Raw genomic sequence first — 17615 nt, forward strand, 5'->3', positions numbered from 1 at the left:
ATAAGAAATGGCCGCCATATGCAGAGGAGCTAAGGATTGTTACTTCCCTGGCTTTAACGGACTTCGTCATAAATAAGCCCTCGTGTCACAAAGCGCAGCAGAATATTCCTAGCATTTTGTTGAATCCATCCGCTACTTATTCACATGTCAGCCCCTATAAATTGGATTACCTTAAATATCTGCATGGACCGCTCCAACACTAAGTATTGGGCAGGCTGAGGACCTATGTACTGTATTGCCTTGTTTGGAATGAGTGGTACAATAGAGATTTCCGAATACTGTCAGTCAGTGTTACCAGCTCGGTGTTACTACTATAGATATTAGGTTCTAATTTGTTTGGGTAAGAATTTAATATATTAATGTTGTAAAAGTTCTGATCTTCGCTGGAGGGTTGTGGTGGAAATCCTTTGTAAATAGGGATACCGTGTGTCCCAGTTTTCCCAGGATAACCCCCTTTTACCATCCATAATCCATAACTCCTAAAATACCCATAATTCAGACTAACGATGCTGCTTAGTTACCAGGTAATGTGGCCTTAATTCCTTTAACTCGAGAACTAAGTTATATTCAAGTCATGTGATTATCTGATTTATCATTGCAGACTAATGGGAAAGCAATAAACCAATGTAAGACGACATGGCACTAGTTCGGATATAGAACACTTTCTGATACCTTTGGCAGGGAATATTTCGGTAGTTTAATCTGCGCGAACGCTTCTCGCTTGTAGGACACGTAGTAACTTGCTCTTCCGCCAGAGGTTGCCTGGAAAGAGAGTTACATCATTCTGTTAGTCTTTCATCTCTCAGCATTATGGCACATGATGGTCTGACCTTTACATTAAAGCAGACCTAACAGCATAAGATGACTGTTGACTGAGGATTTTATCACGTGCAATGATATCTCACACTTGTACCAATTACCACTTAATCTACAAATAAACACACATGGAGACTCTGCAAAAATGTTGCCATATTGTATTTGAAATACACTGGTAAAGGGGCTGAAGAGTAAAAAGGTGGCAACAAAAGCACCTATCCGTCATCCGCCCTGACACGCGACACCAGCTAGAGTTAGCGCCAGTAGGACTTCCAGTCGCCAGGCCCCTCCCTCTTGGGTGGTGTCACTAGCTTGCCGCAGTCAGTACTCATTAACCATCACCTGCGCCACGCATATTCACTGACAATGATGCCTTTCCGCCCATATAAAAAACAACCACACCTATCACCCAACACCCAACACGCCAACCAGTTACCAACAAGGAGAGACCCTCACTGCGCCAGGAAGGAGATAAGATCATCCACACACTACATATATAAATGATGAGAGGCAAAAACGGGTTGGGTATGTGTGACCGCCGGTCACAATACCGTCGGCAGGATCCTGGCTGCTAGATGGCCGGCGGGGGGGGGGGGGGGCGCAATGAAGCCCCTTGCGAGCTTGTGCGCTCACCACGCAGCCAGCACAGTTGCTCGCTGCGCTCGCCACAGGTTCTATTCCCACTCCATGAGTACCGTGGACACCCACGAGTGGAAATAGTCCCTGCTGGTCGGCATGCCGACATGCAGGATTTTCAGTTGCCGGAATCCTGGCATCGGTGCTATGACCGGCGATCACATAAACGTATCTCACAAAAACTAATATGCGCAGAAAAAGCAGCCACATAATTGGGGTTCCTGGTCATGTTACAGAGAAAACTATACCAAAAAACTCATGTTGGCCTTTTCATGTGTCGACCTTTTTCCCATTCCGTCCGTGTCCATGTCGACCAACAGTGGTCAACCTATTGACTGCCAACCTTATCCAGGTAGACCCATTGATCCATAACCTTTCTAACTGGGAATGTCCCAAATAAATTTATATAAGCCCCGTTTCTGAGTCGGACTCAATACAGATGTTTACTGCATATAAGTAACACCATGCATACGTCCCGCTTGTGTCCATACAGAGGGCCTTATTCATAAATGATGCAAATTTGCTTTTGTACGCATTGGAGGGATTTTTTGCCGCTGCGCATATGTCTAAGCCACAGGGCAAGTGCTGCTGCGGTCTTGCGACAGCAGCCGCAGTACGGATTTATTCGCAGGTGATGGGGCTGGTAGCAGCACAAAATGCTTTTTTTCTTGCTTAGAAATACCCCTCCCTTTTGAGCACCTGAATGATATCACTAGGCTAATTGAGCATCTGCCACTATATATGTCTGTTGTGAGAGGCAGAGAGGTTCCTGCATTAGGAGGAGGTGCAGGTCCTGACATGCCACATGGAGCATTATGGGGTTGCTCCAAGGTAGGTAGCTCTTAGTTTAGATAAATTCAAGTAAGGAGCCATTATCATGTGGCTCTTTGCTGGCTAATCATAGACCCAGATTGGGGTATTGGAGGTGTGGTGTGCGGTGCCCTGGATTGGCCGGGCTGGATGGCTCTGGTGTGGCATACATTTACATGCTATTAACACTTATCACTTACTAATCTCTTCACTATTTTAATTACATTTCATTATTTTTGGATCACTTTCTGTACACAGCTTCGGCTTCCTAACACTAATTCACTAACACTATAGTTTTTTCACTGGTGTGCTGCGCTGGGCTTTCTGGCCTATGCTGATTTTTGGGGTGCCGCACCCTGTACCTAGCTATAGCGTTAGGGACCCGCAATATACAGAGAGGCCTTGACGAGGCTTGGGGGCTCATTCATACATTTGCGCAAATATATGTAACCAAGATCTCTGAATTCTATTATTTTGTAGGATTTCAATCTGGTTACTGGTATCATTCAGGGTGCTGGGGGAAACATAATGCTTTTTTCTTGCTTAAAAATACCCCTCCCCTTCAAGCACCTGAGTGATATCACTAAGCTAATTGAGCACCTGCCACTATATAGCACATATCACATATTCCTTGCTGCCGCTCAACACATTTACAGAAGATCCGATGTTACTCTGAAAGAGATTTCACTGTGTCGTGTCAGGTAAGACTTTTATGTCACATTAAATACACGCATCGGCTGCCGGTTTAAATGCTTTGCTATTACGCTGATCTATGTGCAGTAAAAAAAGAAAAAGCTCAGCTCACAAGTGACAGAGATATTGGTCATTTGGAAGGTGCTGAGAACGACGCAGGGCGATCGGCCAAACACGGAGCTGACTCAGAGATTCCATTATGAGACCCTACACAGAGAGATAGAAGGAATTCCAGCGTTTGGGTGACACATGGTGATAGAGAGGTGAATATCGGCAACAGCTGCTGTGTGTCATGGCCGCCAGGATCCAATTCCATTAAAAGGAGAACACGCTTTGCAGTAATATTGTCGCTCCAGGGAGAAAACCGGTATTATCTACGATATTGACAGAAGACAGATAAAGAACAATAACACCTGCTGTAATGAGGGAAAGAATTACTCGGAGGAACTGGCAGAGTTTCAAGCATGCTCAATTTCCAATGTGCGCCCGCAGCTGTCTTCCAGCTCAGACATTGTACGTGTGCTGGTGACGGTGAATGAAGGCTGCTGTAGCTGACTCACAGGTGTGTGTGTGTATGTATGTATGTATGTATGTATTAGAGATGAGCGGGTCCGGTTCCCTGTGAACCGAACCCCCCCGAACTTCATGCTCCGAGTCTGACTCGGGATTTCCCGCCAGACTCGGAAACCAGAACGAGGCAAAACGTCATCATCCCGCTGTCGAAATCTCGCAGGTTTTGGATTCCATATAAACAGCCGCACGTTGCCACCATTTTCACTCCGGACTTGGAGAGTGAGGGACACAGACCTCTGTCTCTCTCTGTGGGTGGTGGCGTCGGGTGGGGTTAGTGTGTGCTCTGTAGGGGTGCTGCTGCAGTCACTGGTGTTACTGCCGGGTGCTGCAGCTGTACATGGGTGTTGCTGTCCTGGCTGTCACTGTGTTGTACAGGGTGCAGGGGCACTGCCCTCCTGTATGCTGGAAAATATAGGGGTGCTGCTGGCCCTGTATGTTGTAAAAATTCAGAGATGCAGTTGTTAAAAATTAAAAGCACGCTCCTGTATGCTGTAAAATATTGGGGTGCTGCTGGCCCTATATGTTGTAAAAATTCATGGGTGCAGTTAAAATTTAAAAGCACACTGCTATATGCAGTAAAATATAGGGGTGTTGCTGTTCAAATAACATTACACTGGCCCTGTATGCTATATAAATTCAAGGGTTCAGTTGTTAAAAATTAAAAGCACACTGCTCCTGTATGCTTTAAAATATAGGGGTGCTGCTTGCCCTGTATGTTGTAAAAATTCAGGGGTGCAGTAATTAAAAATTAAAAGCACACTGCTGTATGCTGTAAAATATAGGGGTGCTGTTGGCCCTGTATGTTGTAGAAATTCAGAGGTGCAGTTGTTAAAAATTAAAAACACACTGCTGTATGCTGTAAAGTATTGGGGTGTGGCTGTTCAAACAATATTACACTGACTCTATGCTATAACAATTCAGGGGTGCAGTTGTTAAAAATTAAAAGCACACTGCTATATGCTGTAAAATATAGGGGTGTTGCTGTTCAAATAACATTACATTGGCCCTGTATGTTGTAAAAATTCAGAGGTGCAGTTGTTAAAAATTAAAAGCACACTGCTGTATGCTGTAAAATATATGGGTGTTGCTGTTCAAATAACACTACACTAGCCCTGTATGCTGCACGTATACAGGGGTGCTGTGGAAATAAAGTGGCACTGTTCTGTGTGCTGTAATATAAAGGGGTGCTGTCCTGTGAAATGGAGAACAACAATTTGGAGGGAAAAAAAGTGGAAGATCAGGAACCACTTCCAATTCCTAGTACTAGTGCTGAAGCTGCTGCGGACACCAGTCATGATATTGACAATGCAATTCCATCAACGTTGTCTGCTAAGGCCAATGCCTAATGTCAAAGAGGGCGTGTAAAATCCAAGAAGCAACAATTAATAATCAGAGTAAAAAAGAAATTATCTGACGAGAAACGTAAACTTGGCAATAGGCCCTTCGCGACACAAAGTGGCAAGGAAAGGCTAAGGCCTTGGCCTATGTTCATGACTGGTAGCTCAGCTTCTCATGAGGATGGAAGCACTCCTCCCTTTAAAAGCAGAGGAAAATACAACTGTGCGTTCAGAGATATCACAAATCCCCAAGGAGAGTCCAAGTGTGTCCGCGGTTGCGATGTCTAGGCCTGACCTTCCCAAGACTGTATTGAAAGAGGAGGCTCCTACCACCATTTGCGCAGAATCTTGGCGTTGTCCTGGATGGTGGCTTGATACTTAAACATCAGATATCAGCCACAATCAAATCCTCATTCTTTCACCTGAGGAACATAGCCAGAATCAAGCACTTAATTCCCTCAGATGATCTGCCAAAAGTCTTACATGTATTTGTATCACCTCGATTAGACTACTGAAATGCCCTCTACCTTGGTCTCCCAGCAAAAGAATTGCACCGCTTACAGCTGGTACAGAACACAGCTGCCAGGCTGTTACCCAACCAGCCCCGTTCTAGCCACATTTTTTGAACTTTTCCATACTTTGGGAATAGTAACTTGTGCCGAGGGCAGCTGTAGCAGGATACGGTGCACTATTTGGGGTTCCCGGTCACTTTACGAAGAAAACGACATAATTTTTTTTTTAAACTCATGTTGACCTTTTCCATGCCGACCGTGTTCATGTCGACCTAATGACCATGTCGACCTATTTCAGGTGTCGGCCTAATCACTGTCGACCAATGGTGGTCGACGTAGTTACTGTTGGCCCTATGATCCACACCCGCATGTATGTATGCAGGTTACTGCATTTTATTCTTTTTCATTATAACAGGTTTAACCCCTCCCTGCCCACATCTCCTCCCATTGTTATAATCTTTACTCAGGCTTTTACAATGCTGGACTCTTTTCTTAAACTGTCCTCACCACTGCTTCCTGTTACGCCTCTGTGTTCTGCTCTCCTACTGTAGCCCCCACTGTATGCTCTACCTCTACTATCCGCGTACCCTGCCATTTATCTACTGCGCATGCGCAGAACTCCGTGAAAATGGCCGCAGCGCCATTTTTACTGGGTTTTAATAGCGCCGGTGATGTCGGCGCGAGACTCCGGAGAGGTGAGTATTAAAAAAATGGGAGGAGTATGTGCGGTGTGGGCCCCCTCTGGACTCAGGGGCCCGTGTGCACCACACACACTGCACCCATTATAGAAACGCCACTGTTTACATATATGCCTTGGGTCTTTGTATGACTTATCTCACACAGGGCAACCTCTGTAGCGCGCCCAACATGGCTGACTCACCTGGTGTTCGTCGATGGCATGCAAAATACATGGACCAGACTGTTATGTTTGGGACCCTACTCCTAGCATTAAGTTGCTGCAATCTCCCCATTTTGTGTCATCTCTTCTAGGCACGTCCTATCCCACCCAGGGTAACCCTACGTGACTCGCCCAACATGGCTGCCTTGCCTGGCACCTTTCATAGGTGGAATGGATGGGTTGGATTCGAAAGACCGGCGGTCACCATACCGATGCCGGGATCCCAGCTTAGTAGATGCCCGGTGGGGAACAGGGGCTTCTTGTCGGCTCGGGGGTTCTATTCCCACTCTGTGTGTCGTGGGAATAGTCCCTGTTGGCCGGCATTCCGCCTGCTGGTGTTATGACCGGCAGTCTACATCCCGAATAGATACCGTATGGACTTTATTACCCAAAATGACGGGTTCCACCCTGGAATTTTTCCTACAGTACTTTCTAGATTTTTCTATTGTCTGTAAAGCACCTTGAGTCCTATGAGAGAGAGAGCGCTATATAAAGAAAACTATTATTATAATGATGCAGCCATCTGCACCATCTGTTGCAACATCGGACATCTGCGCTACCGAATGGTTGAAGGTTATTCATTGCAAATAAGCTGCCGGAGCCTTTGCAGCTGCGTGAGGCAATGCAGTGACAGGTTGAGGCACGCCTCAAACATGGTTGTGACACACCAGTGTTTGATTCACCCCCCCCATCAATCAATCTGCGTACATATTCACTGGGCAATGACCAAGTGGATGCACGGAACAGTTTTGTGGTAGTGTCGCAGCGTGCGTATGGCGGACGTCCATTTTAGCCGTCTCTTTGCAATCGGTGGGTGTAAGACCAAATAATAATGATGACATAAGAACAGCGGGCGGGGCTGGCCTTCCACATGCAGCAGCACGGATTACTGGCATACACGGGCGGATTCTGCCATTTGCATTAGAAAGTACTGGAAGCAGGCTACTGCGGAGGCATGGAAGGGTGTAAGCGGTCATGTTTGACTCAGAATGAGCCCCTATTCACCCACATTTAGCGTTGTGAGTAGGATTTCCCTGTATACTGCCACCTATTGGATACAGGTGATACTGCAGCTACTGTATCTTTTTTTATCTCCAGTACACTAAATATGTTTTGTGAAATTTCTGACACCAAAAATTCAAAACAAACAGGTGAAGAATAAGACCACTGACAATCCGCGGCTGATCTATAGCTTTACACATAGATAATAGGAACTTAAAACGCAGAAAAAAAAATCATAGAAGTAGAAAATACCAACTACGCATTAGGGGTCATTCCGAGTTGATTGCAAACTGCCGTTGTTCGCAGCGCAGCGATCAGGCCAAAAATTGGCACTTCTGCGCATGTGTATGGTGCACACTGCGCACGCGCGAAGTACTTTCACAAAAGCCGAAGCAGTTTCACACAAGGTAGTAAAAGAGAGGGAGGTGAGAGTGGTTAAGGCGCTGTATGGAATTGCCGGGCCTGCCTGGAGGGGGGGGGGGGGGGGGGCTGTTAGTGTCCCCTATAGACTCCAAGAGGTTAATCCCACCAGCCGTGGATGAAAAGTTCTGGATGTCCGTCAATGATTAAGATGAGCCTAAGCAGGGTATTTTTTTGAAGGGCCATCCTGCGTGACACTGCAGTGCCACTCCTAGATGGGCCAGATGTTTGTGTCGGCCACTTGGGTCGGTTATCTTAGTCACACAGCTACCTCATTGCGCCTCTTTTTTTCTTTGCATCATGTGCTGTTTGGGGAGTATTTTTTTGAAGGGCCATCCTGCGTGACACTGCAGTGCCACTCCTAGATGGGCCAGATGTTTATGTCGGCCACTTGGGTCGCTTAGCTTAGTCACACAGCTTCCTCATTGCGCCTCTTTTTTTCTTTGCATCATGTGCTGTTTGGGGACAATTTTTTTGAAGGGCTATCCTGTCTGACACTGCAATGCCACTCCTAGATGGGCCAGGTGTTTGTGTCGGCCACTTGGGTCGCTTAGCTTAGCCATCCAGCGACCTCGGTGCAAATTTTAGGACTAAAAATAATATTGTGGGATGTGAGGTGTTCAGAATAGACTGAAAATGAGTGGAAATTATGGTTATTGAGGTTAATAATACTATGGGATCAAAATGACCCCCAAATTCTATGATTTAAGCTGTTTTTTAGGGTTTTTTGAAAAAAACACCCGAATCCAAAACACACCCGAATCCGACAAAAAAATTTCGGTGAGGTTTTGCCAAAACGCGTCCGAACCCAAAACACGGCCGCAGAACCGAACCCAAAACCAAAACACAAAACCCGAAAAATTTCCGGTGCACATCACTAGTTGAAGCGCATTCTCCATTTGGCTGCCCAAGCTTCTAATTTAACTAAGTCGTTCTGAAGAGACTCGGCATCCTCCTCTGTATTTATAGCCTTACACAATTTGGTATCATCTGCAAAAATTTACACCATGCTCTCTAGACCTTCTGTTAGGTCGTTAATGAAAATATTGAACAATAGCGGTCCTAATACTGAGCCTTGCGGCACACCACTTAGCACTTCAGTCCAAGTTGAAAAAGATCCATTAACCACAACGCGCTGCTCCCTATTATCTAACCAGTTTTTGACCCAAGTGCATACTGTGCTTCCTAGCCCTGATTCTTGTAGCTTGTAGATAAGTCTCATGTGTGGTACAGTATCGAACGCTTTGGAAAAGTTCGGGGAGGTAACTGACCGTTTTTCGGAAGTGTGCTGAAAAACGCAGGCGTGTTAGATAAAAACGCAGGCGTGCCTGGGGAAACGGGGAGAGGCTGGCCGAACGCAGGGCGTGTTTGTGACGTCAAAACAGGAACTAAATAGTTTGAAGTGATCGCAAGGTAGGAGTGGGTCTGCAGCTACTCAGAAACTGCTTGAGAAAATTTAGACACCGTTCTGCGATCCTTTCGGTCGCACTTCTGCTAAACAAAGATACACTCCCAGAGGGCGGCGGCTTAGCGTTTGCACGGCTGCTAAAAGCAGCTAGCGAGCGAACAACTCGGAATGAGGGCCATTATTCTCTGAGTCTAGAACATTCCAACCATCTAGTCATTTTCTTTGCAATTTAAAACATTTCTACTAAATCTGTGACATTCATGTTAAATTAGGGCTGCACAGACGATTCTGAGTTGCTCAATTAAACCGCACGCGATTAATCGCCTAAGGGTACTGAGTGATTTTTTTCCTGCAGTTTTATGTGATTCATGTCCTGAGATTAATCTCCCAAACACAAACGTCATGCATTGTGTGTTTCCAATGAGCATTCCCAGCCCCTTATTGCCTAACAGAGCTCTTGGGATCAAGAATTAACCTTCTGTCCCAGTAGATTCTATGGAGGTGATTAATTGCCTGAAGCTCAAGTGAACAGAATAGGATACTTGTGACTAATATCATTGCGCTACACAGCGATTAAACAACAATTAGGTAGCACAGCTCATTGGAAACAATTTGTAATAAGCGATCACTGCTATGAGATTAATTGTGTAACATCGCAACTAAAAGTCACCGTTGTATCCAAACACTAGCACAATTACTGAATATTTCACACTACGCATGGCTTGTCTATGGCACTTTAAATATGTGTGTGTGTGTGTATATATAGCTAAGTGGACCTCATACAAAGTGTATGTATGTGATACATCAGACATACTGTACAGTATGCATAATCTTAACAGTTGGGGGCACACCACATGTAAAAATAAATATGCCCCTAGATCACGTGTGCTTCTCCTTTGGGACTTTATAGATTGCTTGTAATGCGTCTAGCAATACAAATACTAAGACTAGCTCAGGAAAGGATTTCTGGGATCACATCAGAGATTATATACTAATTGTTGAGGAAGGCATCCTCATAGAATCTGCATTAAAGGACAATGATATGGACAAACAGAGAAAAACTCAAACCTGGAGAAATTCAAGCAGAAAATGACAGCTGCCATAGAGTGGACAGAGCTGCCATAGATTGGACAGCTGTCACAGAGTGGCCAGAGCTGCCAAACAGTGGACAGAGTTGACATAGAAAAGACAGAGATGCTATAGAGTGGAAAGAGCTGCTACAGAGTGGACAGAGGTGCCATAGAGTAGACAGAGTTGCCATAGAGTTGACAGAGTTGCCATAGAGTAGAAAGAGTTGCCATAGAGTGGACAGAGTTGCCATAGAGTGGACAGAGTTGCCATAGAGTGGACAGAGTTGCTACAGAGTGGACAGAGTTGCTACAGAGTGGACAGGGATGCTATAGAGTGGAAAGAGCTGCTACAGAGTGGATAGAGCTGCCATAGAGTAGACAGAGTTGCCATACAGTAGACAGAGTTGCATAGAGTGGACAGAGTTGCTACAGAGTGGACAGAGATGCTATAGAGTGGACAGAGATGCTATAGAGTGGACAGAGCTGCCACAGAGTGGACAAAGCTAACATAGAGTGGACAAAGCTAACATAGAGTGGACAGAGCTGCCATAAAGTGGGTAGAGCTACAATAGAGTGGAAAGACTGCCACAGAGTGGACAAAGCTGCCATAGAGTGGACAGCTGCTACAGAGTGGACAAAGCTGCCAAACAGTGGACAGAGTTGACCTAGAATAGACAGAGCTGCTATAAAGTTGAAATAGTTGCCATAGAGTAGACAGAACTATAATAGAATAGACAGAGCTGCTACAGAGTGGACAGAGCTGCCATAGAGCAGACAGAGCTATAATAAAGTGGACAGAGCTGCTACAGAGTGGATAAAGCTGCCATAGAGTGGAAAGAGCTGACACAGAGTGGACAGAGCTGCCATAGAGTAGACAGAGCTATAATAAAGTGGACAGAGCTGCTGCAGAGTGATAGAGCTGCCATAGATTGTACAGAGCTGCTACAGAGTGGATAGAGCTGCCATAGAGTGGAAAGAGCTGCCACAGAATGGACAGAGCTGCCACAGAGTAGACAGAGCTATAATAAAGTGGACAGAGCTGCTGCAGAGTGATAGAGCTGCCATAGATTGTACAGAGCTGCTACAGAGTGGATAGAGCTGACATAGAGTGGAAAGAGCTGCTACAGAGTGGATAGAGCTGCCATATAGTAGACAGAGCTATAATAAAGTGGACAGAGCTGCTACAGAGTGGATAGAGCTGCCATAGAGTGGAGAGAGCTGCCACAGAGTGGACAGAGCTGCCATAGAGTAGACAGAGCTATAATAAAGTGGACAGAGCTGCTACAGAATGGATAGAGCTGCCATAGAGTGGACAGAGCTGCTACAAAGTGGATAGAGCTGCCATAGAGTGGACAGAGCTATAATAGAGTGGACAGAGCTGCTACAGAGTTAATAGAGCTGCCCTAGAGTGGACAGAGCTGCCATAGAGTGGACAGAGCTAAAATAGAGTGGACAGAGCTAAAATAGAGTGGAAAAAGCAGATTATAAAGTGAAGAGAGCTCACATGGAGTGGACAGAGCTTCCACAGAGTAGCAATACATCAGACTTTTTATGATTTCAGATGAATAAAAAATAGTTATGAAAAAAATATGGGTAATACAAGAAGTCCCTTCACCTTGAGATACATTTTAAATTCAGCAATTTCTAAGCATGGTTAATTACCTTTAGAAATGTAATGCAGGTTGACACAGAGATATTCTCTGGGATTACCCTGAAGCACAGCAAACAGTAATACTGATTAGAGCCGACACGGCTACTCCCAGATGCTACAACCCCAGTTGGTCTATGTAAGTATGTGATGTCTCAGATATGGGCCACCAGACTAAAGCAGGACAGGTAGCTTGCAAAATGGGCAAGCAAAGTTATAACACGTACAGGGCAGGCTGACCTTCAGAATGTCGACAGGTTCTAAGTGTCATCATGGACATTAGATCCACAATTAAAATTTCGACAACAGAATGTTGTACATTGTTGTGTTGTTTTTAGGGTTAGCATTACGATTAGGTTAACAAATGCAAATGAATGTACGTGGACATCCCGATGTCGACAATATAAACACATCGATATTGCAATCATGTTGACATTAATGAATGTTAACATTTTCACCATCAACCCAACGTCCATGTCATTCTGTCAACATTCAGAACCTGACGACTCTTTATAATTACGACACCCATTCTAATGATAAATAGACCCCTTAATTATAAATGAAAACTTATCATTGCGATCTAGTTTCTATTGATAAATAGGCCCCATTTTTGCATCAGTCAGTGCATGTTGTGGTGACTGATGCAGTTATTGGCAGAATTGGCACAAATGACTCTTAAAGAGCAAAAACACACAAGAAATACGGTGTAAACTGGTCTCATCTCCAGAGTATATGTGCCTGTAGGAGAGACCTTGGGGTTGGGTGACCGTCAGCCAGTGTGGTTTATTATACAGGCAGCGCTAACGTTTAAGGTAGCTCGGCCAACTCACCAGAGTATGAACTTTAGAAAGAAACGTGCTCTTTTTTTAAGATATATTGGTAGAAGAAAAAAGAAGAGATAGACAATACGGGTTTCCACGGAAGCGGCAGACGTTATAAGTGCTCAGAAAACTGCACATACTGTAGGAAATAAGAGAAAGACGGTATCCAGACTACAGCTCTACACTAGAAAGGTCTACAGTCAATAGGTCTACCACTAATGTTAGACATCTATTAGGCTCACAGGGTCAGAAGGTTGACACGTAAAAGGTAGGTAGTTCAATAGGTAGACACAATTTTTTTTTCCATCTTTTTTAAAACTTTTTTATACTTTACCATCCATGTGGACTACGACTGGGAATAGTAACCCATGCCGAGCGCAAGGTAGTAGAGCGAGACACCTTGCTCGAAGTTTGCTCGCCATGCGAGGGAATGTAGTACACTAGTGGGACTTGTTTGTAGCAGAAAAGTGAAAAAAAAAGTCTACAGTACTTTTTTTACGTCAACCATTTCCATGTCGACATTTTGACCCTCTCGATCTTTTAACCCTATCAACCTTTTCTACTGTCTACCTATTCTATGTCTATCTGTCTGACCCTGTAGACCTAATGCATGTCTACTATTAGTGGTAGACCTATTGACTGTAGACCTTTTTAGAGTAGATCTGATAATCCACGCCTGAGAGACTGCAGGGAGGATAAAAGCTAAACACCCATTACCGTGTCATGCAGAAGAGGTAGCGCAGTCAGTAGAACAGGTGACAAAACGTTCTATAGATACATTGGTGAGATAGAGGTGCAGTGAGGAATGGTCAGGGCACAGAGCCTAATTCACACCTGATCGCTCCTCGGCTAATTTGCAGAAGTTTGAAATCACATAGTCGCTGCCCAGACAGAGTGAAAATCCTCCCCGTGCAAGTCTGCGTACACCGCTCAAAAATCTCTGCGAACGCCGGTCAGCTGCAAATCCATCCGCAACTCACTCACCATCGAATGTTTTTTACAGTCTGTGCGCAGCCCAGGACTTACTCCTACAGTGCGATACAAACAGGCTGATCGCCCCGGAGCTGACGTCACACACCTTGCCTGATAACGTTTGGGAACGTCTGCGCTTTTCCTGACACTCCCAGAAAACAGCCAGTTACCACACCCAAACGTCCGCTTCCTGTCAATCAGCCTGCGTATGCCTAGCGATCAAAAAAAGACGCTGATTTATTTCGCAGTTCGGCCGCGCACATGTCGCACTACAATCCGTACACATGTGCAGTCTATCAATAATCAGCCGCCTTGCGAATTCGCACAACAGCCTGAATTAGGCCCACAGATGGATGTTGCGATAGACCCAGGCACTGCTTGCTGCCTAACTAGCTATTATTGCTCTCTATTTACTGGTGAAAATCATGCGCTCCTGAGGGAAAATATGTACCCGACTACAGGGCACAGTGATATATTTATTACAGAATAGCTCCATGTAGGGGGTCATTCAGAGTCGATCGCTCGCTAGCAGTTTTTAGCAGCCGTGCAAACGCATTGTCGCTGCCCACCGGGGAGCGTATTTTTGCTTTGCAGAAGTGCGAACGCTTGTGCAGCAGAGCGCCTGCAAAATCTTTTTGTGCAAAACAAGACCAGCCCCGTAGTTACTCTTCGTGTGCGTTGATTCCAACGACGGAGGGACGGCTTTTGACGTCACACACCCGCCCAGCGAACGTCCAGCCACGCCTGCGTTTTTCTAAGCACTCCCTGAAAACGGTCAGTTCACACCCAGAAATGCCCTCTTTCTGTCAATCTCCTTGCGGCTGGCTGTGTGATTGGAATCGTCGCTAGAACCAGTGCAAAACCACAATGGACTTTGTACCTGTACGACGCGCGTGCGCAGATTAGCTGTTTTTTTCACTGATCGCTACGCAGTGAACAACAGCAGCTAGCGATCAACTCGGAATGACCCCCTTAATCTGCTAAAATTAAAAAACAGTTATAATAATGGGTTCAGATTATATACTACCATCCAACTATAGGGGTGAAATAGTTCTATTGTTACAGCACTATTTCCCAAACTTGGGGCCTTATTGAGGCTTTTGATGACATCATCATGGCAGTGAAGCTCCAGGAAGACCTGTATTTACCTGTTGTATTAGATGTTGTTCCAGCATCCTGCACCACTACCAGGTACCTACATAACTTCATTGGCTGGTGAGCTGTATGACATCCCCTTCCACTCAAGCTTCATCTACCAGCATGTGTAACAGTGAGTACAGCTGTACCTGCTTTATCTTCAATAAAACCACTCCACAGGTTTGTAGTTGTAAGGCATCTGCTGGTGTGTACAGAAGATCTGTTATATCCTCAAGCCTACACACAGGGCTATTTGTCTGGCAGAACAGTCCGGAACGCTGTTCCTAAAGCTCTTTTGAAAAATGACTTAATTGAGAATGGCGTTCTGGAACCTCCCACCGGTGCCAGCAATTTATTTTTCTTTTGGTGGTCAGGTGCGGAGTAGAGGGAGAAACACATTGTGTACCTAGCCACCCGCTTCCCCCACAGTATCTTGGAAGTACCAGGGGCTGCGGGGGCAACCGCCTGCTGCCTGTGTTTAAAAGGCCCTCCAAATATAGACGCCGCATAGCAGGAGACAGATGTTAGAGGTCATACTTGACTTCTAGCGTATGTAAGTGAAATGAGCCCCCCTGCAATGAGCATGGAATTCAGAGTATGAAACCCCCGGCAACGAGCATGAAACCCTTGGCAACGAGCATGAAGCGGGCAAGTACTGTAATTACTAGCCTTACAGTGGGGCATAATTTGTAAGGGGCATTATTGTGTGTGGGGCATAAAATGTTGTCAGGGGCATAACTGTGTGTTGCATAATGTGTAACGGACATTAAGGTGTGTGTCATTTTGTAATGGGCATTACGGAGAGTGGCATAATGTGTAGTGGCCATTATGATGTGTGGCCTATTGTGTAATGGGCATTATAGTATGTGACACTGTGTAATGGGCATTATAGCATGTGACACTGTGTAATGGGCATTATAGCATGTGACACTGTGTAATGGGCATTAGGGTGTGTGTCATTGTGTAATGGGCATTACGGCGTGTGTTAAGGTTGGGAATGGGTGACCGGTGGTTGGGATGCCGCTGGTCACCATACCGATGCCGGGATCCCAGTGTTTAGATTGCATGGGTGGGGGTGGCGGGGGGAGTGGAATGAAGCCCCTTGGGTTCTTTTTGGCTTGCTGCGCTCGCCACAGGTTCTATTCCCACTGTATGGGTGTCATGGATACCCATGCCATGCTGACTGTCAGGCTTTCCACTGGGTGGGATTCCGGCATCGGTATAGTGACCGCATTCCGTGTGTTATGGGTATTGGGGTACGTGTCATTGTGTAATGCGTTCCAGTCACGCAACATTGCTCGCATCAGGCCATTTCTCTCCCAGACTGCAAATAAACTTATCATCCACTCACTGGTCATCCGACGACTCAACTACTGCAACGTTCTCCTCACTGGCCTCACTTGCTCCCACCTCGCTCCCCTCCAATCTGTCCTCAACTCCGCAGCTAGGCTCATCTTCCTCTCCCGCCACTCCACATCTGCCACTCCCCTTCCACAATACCTCCACTGGCTCCCATTCCCCTACAGACTCCTCTTCACACTCCTCACCCTCACATACAAGGCCATCTCTAATTCCATTGCTCCGTACATCTCCAACCTCCTCTCCCTTTATACTCCCTCCCGCCCCCTACGCTCGACCAATGACCGTCGCCTCTCCACCGCCCTGGTCACTGCTTCCCATGCTCGAGTTCAAGACTATGCCTGTGCTGCACCCCTTCAGTGGAACGCGCTCCCCCGCTCCATTAGACTCTCCCCGACCTTGCAAAGCTTCAAACGGGCGCTGAAAACCCCCCTATTTATCAAAGCGTACCCTTCCGATGCATAACCCAGTGCTGAAGCCGTGCCTCCATCCCCCTGCCTCATGCCTTGACCATCTCTGCTTTGCTTACATACTGCCATCAGGCTACCTCCCGCTTGTTTGCACCCTTCCTACTAGATTGTTAGTTCCTCAGAGCAGGACCCTCTTTTCCTCTTGTTGTCAAAGCCCTCTACTCGACACATATCACTTGCAGCTCTCTCCTACTCTGGACCATCTTTACCCGCTTTCTCTCCTGCTGGTAAAGGCTCATCTCTATCTATGGCCGCCAGCCCCAAGTAGTACGATGATTACTCCCTCGCTACTTACATCTAAGCTGTATTATGTTTTGAGAATTGTGGTGCTCTGTTACCTGTACTCTATTTTGTTATTTATTTACTGTAATGCTAAGTTTTGTCTCCCTGTACTGTCCTTTGTACGGCGCTGCAAAACACTTGTGGCGCCTTATAAATAAAATGTAATAATAATAATAATGGGCATTACGGTGTGTGGCTTAATGTGTAAGGGGCATTGTGGTGTGTGGCATTATATGTAAGGGGCATTGCAGTGTGTGGCATAATGTGTAAGGGCCATTACAGTGTGTGGCATAATGCATAATGGACGTTACAGTGCGTGGCATAATGTGTAATGGCCGTTATGGTGTGTGGCAAAATGTGTAAGGGACATTACGGTGTATGACATAATGTGCAATGGGCATTACGGTGTGTGGCATATTGTGTAAGGGGCATTACTATAAGGAGTAAAAATGGCAAACAATGTAAGGGGCATGAATCAGGATTTTTTTACCCCGTGGTTGCCAATGTCTGGGTGTGCAGGTTGCAAAACTGAGGTATAAGTTAGTCTTTTCCTGCAAGGCCACACCTCTTGCAGCGTGGCCACACATCCTTTTTTGGCACGCGTGCCTAAGGCGCACACAATATTCTGTATTCTTACAAAGGTGCCCTGTCCACTAAAGCCCCTCCCGCATTACCCCCAAACTCCGCCCCCCACCACTGCCCCCACCCCCAGGAGATCCTGAACTAATTTTTCTACAAAAATACACACATA

At 45.8% G+C, this 17615-nt stretch overlaps 1 protein-coding gene across 1 annotated transcript in view; it reads right to left on the reverse strand.

Annotated features, from left to right (window-relative positions):
* Positions 1-17615, reverse strand: part of LOC135056898 (VPS10 domain-containing receptor SorCS3-like) — a 1027710-nt gene that overhangs the window by 218159 nt on the left and 791936 nt on the right. The window contains 1 exon segment of the mRNA XM_063962650.1: positions 673-762. Within this exon segment, the coding sequence (XP_063818720.1) occupies positions 673-762 (90 nt within the window).

This window comes from Pseudophryne corroboree, chromosome 3 (genome assembly GCF_028390025.1).
Source record: "Pseudophryne corroboree isolate aPseCor3 chromosome 3, aPseCor3.hap2, whole genome shotgun sequence".
Taxonomy (NCBI): Eukaryota; Metazoa; Chordata; class Amphibia; order Anura; family Myobatrachidae; genus Pseudophryne; species Pseudophryne corroboree.